The sequence below is a fragment of the Gymnoscopelus braueri genome (assembly GCF_963280865.1).
Source record: "Gymnoscopelus braueri genome assembly, chromosome: 8".
Taxonomy (NCBI): domain Eukaryota; kingdom Metazoa; phylum Chordata; class Actinopteri; order Myctophiformes; family Myctophidae; genus Gymnoscopelus; species Gymnoscopelus braueri.
Window position 1 is genome coordinate 51,032,301 of NC_137609.1, and position 15,807 is coordinate 51,048,107.

The 15,807-nt window shown below is 38.0% G+C and overlaps 1 protein-coding gene across 1 annotated transcript; it reads right to left on the reverse strand.

The window, feature by feature from the left end:
- Positions 1-118: 118 nt before the first annotated feature.
- Positions 119-14,645, reverse strand: LOC308090925 (uncharacterized protein; the record flags this gene model as incomplete). Its single annotated transcript, XM_080436199.1, has 12 exons — positions 119-405; positions 1,363-1,485; positions 2,365-2,436; positions 3,400-3,714; positions 4,569-4,622; positions 5,333-5,647; positions 6,502-6,555; positions 7,276-7,506; positions 8,021-8,104; positions 9,569-9,640; positions 12,668-12,736; positions 14,489-14,645. 12 exons carry the CDS (start codon positions 14,643-14,645, stop codon positions 119-121), a joined length of 1,833 nt encoding a protein of 610 aa, XP_080292325.1.
- Between the last annotated feature and the right edge of the window lie 1,162 nt (positions 14,646-15,807).

Here is a 15,807-nt window from a genome sequence, read left to right on the forward strand (position 1 = left end):
AACCGTGTTCTAGATTGATTAAAAAGTATCAACAAAAATACAATAAACAGACGTCAGTGCTTTTGAATATGTGTTTATTGACACGATGAATAATGAGCATTAATGGTACGTAGCAGTGTTACATAGAATAGACCAGAACACCACTCCACATGTTGCGGTTGCCACCGTCATCATAGAGCCTGAAGCTAGAGGGTAAACTCATGTAAACTGTGTCTCCCTCTTCCAGCTCTATGATTATTCCTTTAGAAACGGATTCCATCTGTCCATGATTATTGTAACCTATGCTACCCATGATGTTCTGGCCATTTTTATACATCTGGATTAACACATGTTCTGATGATTTGCCATAGACAGCTGCCGTGAATGTGAAGTGATAAACCCCTTTCAATGGTGCAGTGAAGATACCTGGAAACACACAGAGTTGAACATGTATTTGTATATTAATGTACTGTATATTAAAAAGTGTGAAAACATGTGAACGTGTCTGATAGGCTGATAGATATCGTTGCTGTCAGGCAGAAACCTTGTATCTCCATATTTCATACATAGATATTTTTTCATAAATCAATTTACACTACACTTCTTCATATGACAGTACCATAACAGATCTACAAGCTCACAACACATTGCATCATGCGTTGTGAGCTTGTAGATCTGCTGTTTTTGGCCTATGATAACATGTCCAAAACAGAGATGCCAGGTTGAAAGTGGTTAAGTGTGTGTGTGTGTGTGTGTGTGTGTGTGTGTGTGTGTGTGTGTGTGTGTGTGTGTGTGTGTGTGTGTGTGTGTGTGTGTGTGTGTGTGTGTGTGTGTGTGTGTGTGTGTGTCTTAATAATTATTTAACCAATGGAAAGTATTAACAAGAGCAACGTGACCAAATAATAACTACATTGGATCCATAGAGAACAGGTTATTTTTCCTATTTCCTTAAAAGTCATGTTTTTGGACGTATGAGATTTCCACCTGATAGCATTATGTAAGTTGTGTAATAATGTGTTGGTGAGTTCATTACTGTAATTGTGTAAATGTGATTAAAGGACTAGTTCACCCAAAAAAAGGACTTATTTCTTATCAATTACACACACCATGAAGCATTGAGTTCATGGAGATTTTTGAGTTTTTGTGGCATTCCTAAGCCAATAGTTTGATTACTGGCAGTCTGTCTCCCCGGTAGGAGACACAAAGAGACTCCTTTGTGTCTCCTTAAGCATCTTTATTATTATCATCACATCATTGCCTCAGGAATGTGACAAAAACTAAAACATCTCCATGAATTTAAGGCATCATGGGGTTTGTAATTGATAGAAAATAAGTCATATTTTGGGTGAACTACTCCTTTAACATGATTTAATCACCACCTACCTGTAGATGGATTGTATGCGTTGCCAACGTTAGTGAAGACTGTCTTATAGACCACAGTGGTTCTAGAACTAACTGGTCCAAGTGTTGTACCCAAACCAGCAGAGAAGGCCACCTTTGGTTGGTCTGTCAACAAAAGAAACGGAACAACTGTTTATAATACAAAAGCGTAAATTAACCACTTAAGCCCTATACTTAATCAATATGACAAATAGGCCTACCAAAGATAACAGATGTACAAGCTCACAAAATGTCATTGCAGTGCGACACATGAGCTTGTAGATCTACAATTTTTGCTGTTGAAAAACAAAATATTGTGTCCGTTTATCTTAATCACCTATAACGACATGCCCAAAATAGTGCCCCCAGGGTTAAAGTGGTTGAGCCAGAACACCAATCAAATGTTTTAAATGTGTTGGGTGTTGCCAAATAGCAGCTTACATCCAACTATCAGCTTCAACAAGACGAAGTAGTCAAATGAAATAGTGTCTACAGTGCTCCATACAACATTGTATTATTGGGAGTAAGTTTGTGAATATTCAATCAGTATACTGTAGGATCTTAGTTCACTACGTTCAGTAGAGTGGAACATTCAAACTACATTCAAGTAAGAGGTCTTTGAATGGTTTCATTTTTTAAATAAAACACAATGTCAGTGTAGTGTTGGTAAAAGTGGGGTCTCTCTCTTTGTTGCTTTTTAAAGGTTGTGTTGCTGTTATAGAAGAACCAGTATTAATAGAGATCATTGTAATAGTTCAGTCTACTTGTAATGAATGAAGAAGAAAGTAAAACCACTACTTTGGCTCAGAGCTACATTTAATAATGTATGTGTGTGACATCACTATCTAACTTTTACACATAAGTGCTCATTAGATTATTAATAAACTGTGATTCCAAATTCACTTAAATTACTAGTTTCAGATATATTTTAGTTTCCAATGTGTATCTGGAGAATATAATTCATCTAATCTTAATTGTTTGTACATTTTTGATAAACATACTTACTCCACAATTCCTGCACTTGGTTTTCACTGGCAGTGAGCCTGGTTTCTACAGTGGACATCTGAGCAAGATGTGCTGAAATCAACACAACAATAATATTAAATCCATCATAAATACTCATGCAGTTCATTTGAGTAGGTAAGCTTCCCCATGTGGAAATATACAGTCATTTACATTGTTCAGGCTATCCCCTCATGAGGACTGATAATAATGCATCTTTAAAAAATAATAGTACTGAAAGGTTCACGTTAACAGGACCGTACAAACCATCACATTTGAATACGGCAAAACGTTAATCTCAGTAACAATTGTGTACTTGAATCTGTAGTGTACAAAGTATACTACAGATGTGTTAAAGGGATATTTCACTTTCAAAAAAACTTTTGGTCATTGTATCATCTACTCAGGCCTTTGTGAGCCCCCTAGACAGTTTTTAAGTTGCTTGATTCAGTATTAAGATATTTGATATTCATTTTATCAGACACGCCCCCTTCCTATACAAACCCATTATAACTTCAAACTCCATTTTTAACATGTTAGATTCATCAAAAACACCCGTCCTTGGTTCTGGTGACTCATCCTGCCTTCCTAATACGTGTTTCTTGAATAACTTTTTTTCTTTATTTTATTTAATTTCTTTATTGTATTTTTTTTTTTCATTTTCCAAAATAAATATTAAAAATAAATGAAAAAAAATTATTGCAAAAAAACGGTCTGATCATGTATTAGAAGGACAATATCAGTCACCAGAACCAAGGACAGGTGTTTTAGATTAATCTAACATGGTTAAAATTGAGTTTGAAGTTACAATGGGTTTGTATAGGAAGGGGGCGTGTCTGATAAAATGAATATCAAATATCTAAATACTGAATCAAGCAATTTAAAAACTGCCCAGGGTGCTCCCAAAAGCCTGAGTAGACGATAAAATGACCCAAATTTGTTTTGAAAGTGAAATATCCCTTTAAGTAATTAATATAACTTAACACTAAAGTCATATTTGAACTCTCTCTCCTGCCTGCATCTTCGTCTTCTATTCACCTTCACTTTGATTCTTCAAGGCCTCCACATTGTTCTCGCTGCTGCTCAGCCTGGCATGGAGAACTTGGACTTGGTCGTCAGTGGTATTCAGCCTGGTCTGGATGACTTCCACCTGGTCGTCAGTGGTACCGAGCCTGGCCTGCAGGACTTGAACTTGGTCGTCAGTGGTATTCAGCCCGGCCTGGATGACTTGAACTTGGTCGTCAGTGGAACCCAGCCTGGCCTGAAGGACTTGAACGTGGGTCTCACTGCTGCTCAGCCTGGTCTGAAGTTCTGTCCGCTCTTTCTCACCGGCACTCAATTTGGCAGCCATTTCTGAAGAAAATTACAGCAAAACTATTAGATATTTTAAACACACATCAACCTGTACCTTCACAACTTCTTCGAGCTCCATTTTTAACTAGAAAAAGTGCTCCTTGGAGCACAGGTCTCCGCCAGGTCAGGTAGGTTATTGTGGGCCAGCAATGTTGGGAATGCACCAATTAGGATGGAATCTGATGGAGCCGTCTTGATCACTTGACTATATAGATCAGGGCTACTCAACTTAAGATGGCTCAGGGGCCACTCAGCAAAATACCAAAAGTCCAAGGGGCCGCAATCTAAAAATGACGGTCCTATTTTGGATTTTTCGATTTTGTAACTTCGATTTTTCGATTTTGACATCATATTATTTTCACTGTACCCGTTTATTTTGTGTGTATGTCCAGTGGCATCAGTTCATCAGTTTATTATTCAATAAAACATTCTACTAGGAGATATGTGAATGTTTATAATTCAATAAAACAATAAACAGGTCACATGATCAGTGGTGTTTCTACAGGTCACATGTAAAGCCACTACTTGGTTTAAACCAGTTACCACTTCATCTGTATGACAGCAGGCTGCCTTCTAACCAGTTTAGACCAGTTAACACTTCATGTATGACAGCAGGCTGCCTTCTAACCAGTTTAGACCAGTTAACACTTCATCTGTATGACAGCAGGCCTTCTAACCAGTTTAGACCAGTTAACACTTCATCTGTATGACAGCAGGCCTTCTAACCAGTTTAGACCAGTTAACACTTCATCTGTATGACAGCAGGCTAACTTTGACACATCATTGCTCTTTGGAACTTTTAACAAGGGATTAAAACATGACATGTTTGGTAAAAGTGATAATAGTTATAATACCTGTCATGAGTCTGCTCACGTTCTCCACTCGATGGTCAACGATGGACAGCTGAGCTGAAATAATCACAACATTAAATCCCTCATTAATACTCATGCAGTTTGATTTAAAAACCATCAATTTCAGTAGTTGATTTAATTTGATGTGTGTGTGTGTGTGTGTGTGTGTGTGTGTGTGTGTGTGTGTGTGTGTGTGTGTGTGTGTGTGTGTGTGTGTGTGTGTGTGTGTGTGTGTGTGTGTGTGTGAATGTGTGTGTGTGTGTGTGTGTGTGTGTGTGTGTGAGAATGTGTGCGTGCGTGCGTGCCACAACAACTGTGGGAGTAGTGCAGTAACGTTTTGTGTTTCTATATGATTACATTGTCAGGCCTTCAAATCCAGTTCTATTGGTGATTTAGTTCCCATTTGATATTGTGTTCAATGTTTTTTTGTGTGTGACTATTTTCATGGCAGACCCCTGAACAATGTTTGTTCCATGTTTGGTGCGTATCGGTTAACAGTGCACCTCACAAGTCTGGATTTTATGTTTGTGACATCGTGTGCAAGAACAATACTGGGGTTGCCTAGAGACAATCAGAATCAACAGCCACACTAATCAGTATGTATTGTCAGAGTTTTCAACATGAGTTTTCTAACAATGAAAGTACAATAGATAAAATGACCCAAATTTGTTTTGAAAGTGAAATATCCCTTTAAGTAATTAATATAACTTAACACTAAAGTCATATTTGAACTCTCTCTCCTGCCTGCATCTTCGTCTTCTATTCACCTTCACTTTGATTCTTCAAGGCCTCCACATTGTTCTCGCTGCTGCTCAGCCTGGCATGGAGAACTTGGACTTGGTCGTCAGTGGTATTCAGCCTGGTCTGGATGACTTCCACCTGGTCGTCAGTGGTACCGAGCCTGGCCTGCAGGACTTGAACTTGGTCGTCAGTGGTATTCAGCCCGGCCTGGATGACTTGAACTTGGTCGTCAGTGGAACCCAGCCTGGCCTGAAGGACTTGAACGTGGGTCTCACTGCTGCTCAGCCTGGTCTGAAGTTCTGTCCGCTCTTTCTCACCGGCACTCAATTTGGCAGCCATTTCTGAAGAAAATTACAGCAAAACTATTAGATATTTTAAACACACATCAACCTGTACCTTCACAACTTCTTCGAGCTCCATTTTTAACTAGAAAAAGTGCTCCTTGGAGCACAGGTCTCCGCCAGGTCAGGTAGGTTATTGTGGGCCAGCAATGTTGGGAATGCACCAATTAGGATGGAATCTGATGGAGCCGTCTTGATCACTTGACTATATAGATCAGGGCTACTCAACTTAAGATGGCTCAGGGGCCACTCAGCAAAATACCAAAAGTCCAAGGGGCCGCAATCTAAAAATGACGGTCCTATTTTGGATTTTTCGATTTTGTAACTTCGATTTTTCGATTTTGACATCATATTATTTTCACTGTACCCGTTTATTTTGTGTGTATGTCCAGTGGCATCAGTTCATCAGTTTATTATTCAATAAAACATTCTACTAGGAGATATGTGAATGTTTATAATTCAATAAAACAATAAACAGGTCACATGATCAGTGGTGTTTCTACAGGTCACATGTAAAGCCACTACTTGGTTTAAACCAGTTACCACTTCATCTGTATGACAGCAGGCTGCCTTCTAACCAGTTTAGACCAGTTAACACTTCATGTATGACAGCAGGCTGCCTTCTAACCAGTTTAGACCAGTTAACACTTCATCTGTATGACAGCAGGCCTTCTAACCAGTTTAGACCAGTTAACACTTCATCTGTATGACAGCAGGCCTTCTAACCAGTTTAGACCAGTTAACACTTCATCTGTATGACAGCAGGCTAACTTTGACACATCATTGCTCTTTGGAACTTTTAACAAGGGATTAAAACATGACATGTTTGGTAAAAGTGATAATAGTTATAATACCTGTCATGAGTCTGCTCACGTTCTCCACTCGATGGTCAACGATGGACAGCTGAGCTGAAATAATCACAACATTAAATCCCTCATTAATACTCATGCAGTTTGATTTAAAAACCATCAATTTCAGTAGTTGATTTAATTTGACGTGTGTGTGTGTGTGTGTGTGTGTGTGTGTGTGTGTGTGTGTGTGTGTGTGTGTGTGTGTGTGTGAATGTGTGTGTGTGTGTGTGTGTGTGTGTGTGTGTGTGTGTGTGTGTGTGTGTGTGTGTGTGTGTGTGTGTGTGTGTGTGTGAGAATGTGTGCGTGCGTGCATGCCACAACAACTGTGGGAGTAGTGCAGTAACGTTTTGTGTTTCTATATGATTACATTGTCAGGCCTTCAAATCCAGTTCTATTGGTGATTTAGTTCCCATTTGATATTGTGTTCAATGTTTTTTTGTGTGTGACTATTTTCATGGCAGACCCCTGAACAATGTTTGTTCCATGTTTGGTGCGTATCGGTTAACAGTGCACCTCACAAGTCTGGATTTTATGTTTGTGACATCGTGTGCAAGAACAATACTGGGGTTGCCTAGAGACAATCAGAATCAACAGCCACACTAATCAGTATGTATTGTCAGAGTTTTCAACATGAGTTTTCTAACAATGAAAATACAATAGATAAAATGACCCAAATTTGTTTTGAAAGTGAAATATCCCTTTAAGTAATTAATATAACTTAACACTAAAGTCATATTTGAACTCTCTCTCCTGCCTGCATCTTCGTCTTCTATTCACCTTCACTTTGATTCTTCAAGGCCTCCACATTGTTCTCGCTGCTGCTCAGCCTGGCCTGCAGGACTTGAACTTGGTCGTCAGTGGTATTCAGCCCGGCCTGGATGACTTGAACTTGGTCGTCAGTGGAACCCAGCCTGGCCTGAAGGACTTGAACGTGGGTCTCACTGCTGCTCAGCCTGGTCTGAAGTTCTGTCCGCTCTTTCTCACCGGCACTCAATTTGGCAGCCATTTCTGAAGAAAATTACAGCAAAACTATTAGATATTTTAAACACACATCAACCTGTACCTTCACAACTTCTTCGAGCTCCATTTTTAACTAGAAAAAGTGCTCCTTGGAGCACAGGTCTCCGCCAGGTCAGGTAGGTTATTGTGGGCCAGCAATGTTGGGAATGCACCAATTAGGATGGAATCTGATGGAGCCGTCTTGATCACTTGACTATATAGATCAGGGCTACTCAACTTAAGATGGCTCAGGGGCCACTCAGCAAAATACCAAAAGTCCAAGGGGCCGCAATCTAAAAATGACGGTCCTATTTTGGATTTTTCGATTTTGTAACTTCGATTTTTCGATTTTGACATCATATTATTTTCACTGTACCCGTTTATTTTGTGTGTATGTACATCGTGTGCAAGAACAATACTGGGGTTGCCTAGAGACAATCAGAATCAACAGCCACACTAATCAGTATGTATTGTCAGAGTTTTCAACATGAGTTTTCTAACAATGAAAGTACAATAGGCCTACCTTCATTGTGTCTGTTCACTTCCTCCACTCGACTCTCAGTTAGATTCAACCTCATGTCTACGCTGGACATTTCAGCAAGGTTGGCTGAAATCATCACAATATTAACATTAGATCACTCATTAATACTCAAGCAGTTTAATTAAAACATCAGCAGTGTTTACAGTTAATCTTATTTGACATTAAAAAAATGTTTTAATTCTATGAATCAAATATGGGTGAGGGAGAGATTTCTGTTGAACCTGAACTTAGTCCGGAGATCATGCACTTATTTTAATAAAATCTGCCTATGAAGAGAGCTTTTTTTATTTTGTTCTGACATTTTAAATACATAATACAATTATTTTGTTTAAGTTTGAGCCCAGATGAAGAGAGATTTTAGGCATTAATTCTTGTTCACACTGAAGGGCAATTTTGACCCAAACTGTAGGTGTTAGTAGGCAAGAAAGCTCAATCAAGCAAGTGTTAAAACACTTCTGGGTCATTTTAAAGTCTACTCTGGCTTTGTGTTTCACCCCAGACAGTTTTTATGTTCCTTGATTCAATATTTACATATTTCATATTCATGTCATAAGACACGCCCCTCTTTCTAGACGAACCCATTGTGTCTTCAAACTCCATTATAACCATGTTAGACTCATTGAAAACACACGTCTCTGCTTCTGGTGACTGATATTGTCCTTCTAATGAATATAATATGTAGTATTACCACTGCACAGTATTCATTATAACATAATGAATATAATATGTAGTATTACCACTGCACAGTATTCATTATAATGAATATAATATGTAGTATTACCACTGCACAGTATTCATTATAATGAATATAATATGTAGTATTACCACTGCAAAGTATTCATTATAATGAATATAATATGTAGTATTACCACTGCACAGTATTCATTATAATGAATATAATATGTAGTATTACCACTGCACAGTATTCATTATAATAATAATAAATAATAATAATAATAAACTTTATTTGTATAGCACCTTTCATGACATGAAATGCAGCTCAAAGTGCTTTACAGAGCAAGGATACAATTACAGTTAGAACCAATTTAACAATAAAGCAAACAAAAATAAAATAAAATAAAATAAAAGCAGTAAAATGCAGTAAAATGCAGTGGCCCTCGCCACTACACAACTACAACACAAATGGATATAACTTAAATGTAGTGGCCACTGTCCTCTACAACACAGCTAAAGAAATATCCACACTTCACACAATTGCCAATATTACATGTGTACCTTGTGTACCTAATAATATATCTTCACACAATTGTCAATATTACACCTTAGTAATATATTTTCACTTAGTAATATTACACCTTAGTAATATATTTTCACCATGTTTACCACGTGTGGACTAGCCCAGGGGATCTGCTAACTTATCACATCCAAACCACACACCGTACACCACTGAGAATGAATATAATGAGTATAATGAATATTGTAGTATTACCACTGCACAGTATTCATTATAACATAATGAATATAATATGTAGTATTACCACTGCACAGTATATATAAAGGTTATAATACCTGCATTCTGTCGGTTCAGTTCCTCACTCGCAGTCAGCCTCTTTTCCATGGCCGTCAGTTTAGCAAGGAGGGCTGAAAACAGAAGAGCATCAGCATTAACATTCAGTCAATCATAAATACTAAATAGTTTCATTTAAAATGCATCAATAAGAGTGGTTTCTAATAAGTTATAAGTGGTTAATAATGAATAAGTATTATGTGGATAACCTCCGATAAACTCCTTCTGTCCTTCTCTATACTTCTCCATCAGCACTCTCAGTGTAATACAGTAGGTGGACAGTAGGTGGCAGGGCCGAGCAACTATTGACTGGCTGGCTAAAGTAATTGTTGGGGAATTGAATTGAAACAATATACTGTAGAAGCCTACTATAGCAGTAATTATACTTTAAATTGTGTTTAAAAAGCCGTTTTTTTAGTTAACAGTTAACCCAGTGATTCTGAACCTTTTTCATTTGAATTTCATGTTGTAGTCTCATATTTATTGCCTTTGATCTTTAGGTAGGCATTTTGTCAACATATTCCTCTACATGTGTTCACATGTATTATATACAAACACAATATCATTTTCTTGTAATAATAATAATAATGATAATGATAATGATAATTTACATTTGTGTAAAGTGCATCACAGAAAATATTCAAATGTTTTACATGAGTAAAAGTAATAATACCACAATGTAGAAATACTCGGTAGAGTAAAAGTCTAGTATTAAGAATTTAGTAAAAGTATAAAAGTGTTGGTATCAAAATATACTTAAAGTACCAAAAGTAAGAGTACTCGTTATGCAGAATGTCCCATTTCAAGTTTTCAAAATGTATACAAATATTTTGGGAATAGCAGAACTACAAGCTACAAGTGTGAACTTGTAGATCTGCTATTTTCTAATAGCCTAAATCTAAAAAGTAACTACAGTATACTGTGTGTGTGTGTGTGTGTGTGTGTGTGTGTGTGTGTGTGTGTGTGTGTGTGTGTGTGTGTGTGTGTGTGTGTGTGTGTGTGTGTGTGTGTGTGTGTGTGTGTGTGTGTGTCTGGAAATGTATTCATGGATAAATGTTGAATAACATGAATCCAACATATTAATAGGAAGATCATGTGTAAACAAACACAACATTAACTTACACGACACTGATGATAGTGCTGTCTATGATGAAGTTATCTATGAATTCTATGATTTGTTTTAAATCGGCAACACAGTGTTATACAATAAGTAGAGTATAGTACACTTTCTTGTGTACTATACAATTGTTTTGAAATTACAAGCACATAAAGTCCTTGATATAATATAACAATAAATCAATGTGTACCACAGATTCAGCAAATCACTCACATTAAACATAACTATAACTCATAACTAAACTCATAACTATCCTAATGTGTCAGCCAACTAAAACAATGTTTAGAATGTTGGTGGAATTTAAATTGTCTCTGCCAGAGTGTGTGGTTTGGTTGGTTGTGAGGGGGGGGGGGTGTCTATTTACTGCTCAGAGAGCCAATCCTGCGTAGAGCCCGCCTACTGTATCCGGTAGTTTGCGGACATAAATAGGCACGTACAAAGCCCGTTTCCGTATCCGGTCTAAACCGGATCTGCAACCTGTAAAATCAACTGATCCCAGACAGTCTTAACGTTGACGCGGCCAGTGTTGCCAGGTTTTGTGAGTGAAACAAGCAACCAGGTCTATGACGACTAATAGGCCACATGAACACTTTAAAACCTATAAATAGCCGATCTACAAGCTCACAACGTGTCACGGCGTGAGGCGTTGTGAGCTTGTAGATCGTCTATTTTCAAAATAAATCTAGAAGAAAATGTGGAATGTTTGAACATTGAACATTTTAATAACACAAATGTTGTATGGGAGTCCTGACTCTCTGGCATATTTTCAGATGGGGTGCACAGACAAATACATATTAATTTGGGCGTCTTTGACATGAAAATGTTTGAGAATCCCTGGTTCAAACAACCCCAAAATAAGCCACTATACACTTTAGAAAGAAGCCCAAAATACCGCAACCCGCTACAACCAATATTTACTAGCAACTTTACAGAAAAACAAGCCCAAAGTCGCTTATAATAAGCAGACCTGGCAACAAAGACAGTGGCTCGCAAGGCGAGTGAACAGTACCAAAGAAACAGACGGCGGAGAAACTCCATACCTGCCGAATTATGTGCACGCTTGATTCGTCAACTCCAATTAAGCCCCCCCCCCCCCCCCCAGCGCAAAGCGCGCATATATTAATTAAACGACCATAAAACAACACACTCTCCCAGTCTTTACTAGCACCATAATACTGTGTCGATGATCTACTGGTTCCATGTTAACTGCGCTCACACACACACACACACACACACACACACACACACACACACACACACACACACACACACACAAGCGCACACGCACACGCATACGCACTGACAGACTCAACAGCTAGTCACGAGAGAGAGAGAGGGAGAGGGAGAGAGAGAGCATTTAATTATGCATTCTTTTATAATCTAATACTATACAAAAGCCAGCAGAGAAGCAATTTCATATTAATTAACAGACTATCATATTTTAACAGCAACAGTTTGGCCATCTGCATCTATTTATAAACTCTTTGGATAGCGTCAGCAGAGAAGCAATTATTAACCTATTTAACCGACTAGCCAATGGAGATGGTCGGGGGTAATGAGAGTGACGACACTAGCGTTGACTTCCATTGTAAGAATGGAATGCAGAAATGCTCTGTCTATCTCGATGAGGAAGTTCCAATGTTTGGAACTACAGCCCATAGTGGCCCGCTCTGCGGGGAGATCAAAGCGTGTCATAACTCACTCTCTCTATGGGTCTGGGTTTGGATTCCAGCAGCGCTTTGGTTAGTTCCCTGTTACCTTTTTGGTAATGGCGACGGAACCACATACATACTACATACATACATACATACATACATACATACATACATACATACATACATACATACATACATACATACATACATACATACATACATACATACATACATACATACATACATACATACATACATACATACATACATACAATTAATTATGTATTATTTGAGCAACAGTAATTAATTTTCCAATGCCTCTGTCTTACCTGCATTCACAGAACTTCCTCCTGGTGCTTCCACCTCATTCTTACTGGAATTAGATTTGTTGTCCGTTTCTGAAAAATACACACAATCACATCATGTCAAACCAAGAAAGAAAACAAACTCATGGGTTTCCATATTCACTGTATTTATATCTCTCATATGGTATTTATACATTTCATCATATATCCACCGTATTTTGACTGTTTTTGTTGCGTTGGGAGTGTTAGCTAGACAAAAGGCTAAACATGTTCCTAAATGCAGATGTTAGGTCTGTGACACAAATAGACCTATTGCCAGGTCTAAAACGCATCCCCGCATACGTCAGAGAGTATTACTTGGAGTCATGAACAATGAGGATTTACTGCATGTGTGTGAGAGAGAGAGAGAGAGAGAGAGAGAGAGAGAGAGAGAGAGAGAGAGAGAGAGAGAGAGAGGATTTACTGCATGTGTTGTGTCAGAGAGAGAGAGAGTGCCGGCCTGGCGCGCAACATTCAAAGGTCTCCCTTACTCCTAATTATCAACGAATATCTGTGATTAAAATGTTCCTATAATCAGCAGAAGTGAGAGTGTCAATTCCCTGTGTCAATTGTGTTTATATAAGATGATAGTCTATTTAAACACAAAGATTTGTACTGCCCTATGCATGCCATTCGTCCGAACCACACACTATAAATTTCATTCATCCATTCCACAGGGAATAATGAACCAATTACAATAATTTCACATTCTCTATAAGCAGTAACATGTTGGTGTGCTTATGTCTATCAAATATGTTTGTATTGAAATGCAATCAAAGGTTAGAGCTCATGATTCAAGCGTCGGTAGTGTCCGACTTTGTTTTGAGCCAAATACACACGCATGCAGGCTGGGTTATTTTTAGCAGCGCACATTGTTCAGACCAAATACAACATTTAGAGGTTTAGGTTTATGGGTTTGGCTTGGAGTTACTATCAAAACCGGCATATAAAGGGTTAACTTTTAATGTGATTAATTAAATCATGATATAAATTAAACAAGAACCCCTTCATGAAAAAATAAGGGAAATATTCATCTTTCATAATTGTATTTTATATTAAAATTCAAAATTGAAATCTAGTAGTTAACACTCCCAATTAGGCATGTAACGATTCACTCAACTCACGATACGATTCGAATCACGATTTGAGGTTCACGATACTATTTTTCACGATTTTTTAAACTAAAATTATTTTCCAGACAAATGACCAACATATATATTTTTTTAATTATTTCTCCAGTATTCCAGTATTTCATTCTCATTTATATATATTTTTTTACAATACTGTGTTTTCTCTTATCCTCTTTTCAATACAGTAGCAAATGACTGAAAACTCTTTATCAATTCTCTTACAAAGATCCTGTATTTTCTTTTGCACATGTCAGTGACATCACTGTCGAATCCTTGGTATTATGATCCTAGCCTTTCAACCAGCTGCTTCACTAGTACACGCTGTGTTTTGATTTTTTTCAAGCTCGCGCTAATGAATCACTAAACGGAATTATTTTAACTAAAGTTTTCCACCTGTCCAAATGTTTCTTCTGGCTATTTTTCACATCACAATTCATGTTTTATTAAATTGATTTAAATTGTCACCCGCTTATTTTTTCCAATCTGACAGTATGAAAAAGTAATAATGCACAAAAAAAAATATATATATAACAACCTTGGTTGTGAGCTTGTAATTTTGTCTTGGTGGTGAACTATTACCACAATATGTTGTACGTACAGTATGAATGTATAGGCTGGATAAGAGGTTTAATCATGATTTGTAGAAACATCATCTAATGATCCCCATCATCCTTACCGGTGTTCTCGTTTGTCGGTTGGTTCTCGTGATGGTTGAGGCTCAGCTCCAACGTTCCTTGGTTCTCGTGATGGTTGAGGTTCAGCTGGAACTGAAGGTCAGTGTCAGCTGAACACAGACAGAAGAGGAAGATCAGCAAAACACCAGCAGTCTTCATCCTGAAATGCTCTATTGATGCTCTGCATGCAGCATCTTATATACACACCTACCTGGTAACCTGAGATGCTTTTTTGTTATTTTTGCAGACGTACATTCCGTGAGTCTTGCCTCCACGGAGTCATTGGCATGTCGACAGACGTGACGTGTGGACACGGATGTAATTAGAAACTTGTTGACGTGGTGTTAACCAATGTTTTGTTTTGTCTGAACAATTCATTAATCTTGGGATGACAACTCAGTTTGTTTATGTGTGTGTGCATGCGTGAAGGAATTCCATGGCCGCCATTTTGCTCAGTTAAACTTGATGCACCTGCACTGTCTCAGTAGATTTCACCGTGTTCTGCTCTGCACTGACTTCCTGTCAATACGCTTTTTAAACACTAGCTGAGATGCTTAACTCTACAAGTGAAAAGCTGTGCATAATACGTGCTGGTTATATTACAATATATATATATATATATATATAATAATATATTATATGCAGTACAGGGATTCCGTTAGCCGGTATTTACCGGCCATTGACCGGTAACATGTTTAATTGGCCGGTAATTATAAACACAACCGGCCACCGTGACCGGTTGGCAAAATGCTGTTATTAGGCTATTTTATCATTTAAGCCTATTATTAATATTATTATTTGGATAAAGTAGTTGGCTACAACCATTAAAATCATAATCATTTAAAGTTTGTATCATGATCTGACTGTGTGGTTTAATTCCGACAGCCTGCTCTGCGCTGCAGTTATAGAATAGCCTATTCGTTGTACGATGGTGTCGTGCGTTGTTTTGGGGCGAGCCGCCGCGAGCGGACGTTTTGGTATTCGTTGCGCAGCAGTTAACTCATGCCCACTTTATTCATTTCATTTTTGGCAAGCGACATCTCTGCATGATATAGTAGATCATATAATTTAGTTATTATAAAAACAGGAACAGATTGCATCTGTGATAAAGTGGAAAGAAGCGCAGCTCTAACGTAACAAGGTGTAATGAGCCCAATCAGTTGGGTGCATGACTGTATGCAGTGCAAACACGCATGTGACGTTAATTATAATATGGCCGGTAAATGTATTCTTTGGCCGGTAAAATATAATCCTGCCGGCCTGTGTGTGTGTGTGTGTGTGTGTGTGTGTGTGTGTGTGTGTGTGTGTGTGTGTGTGTGTG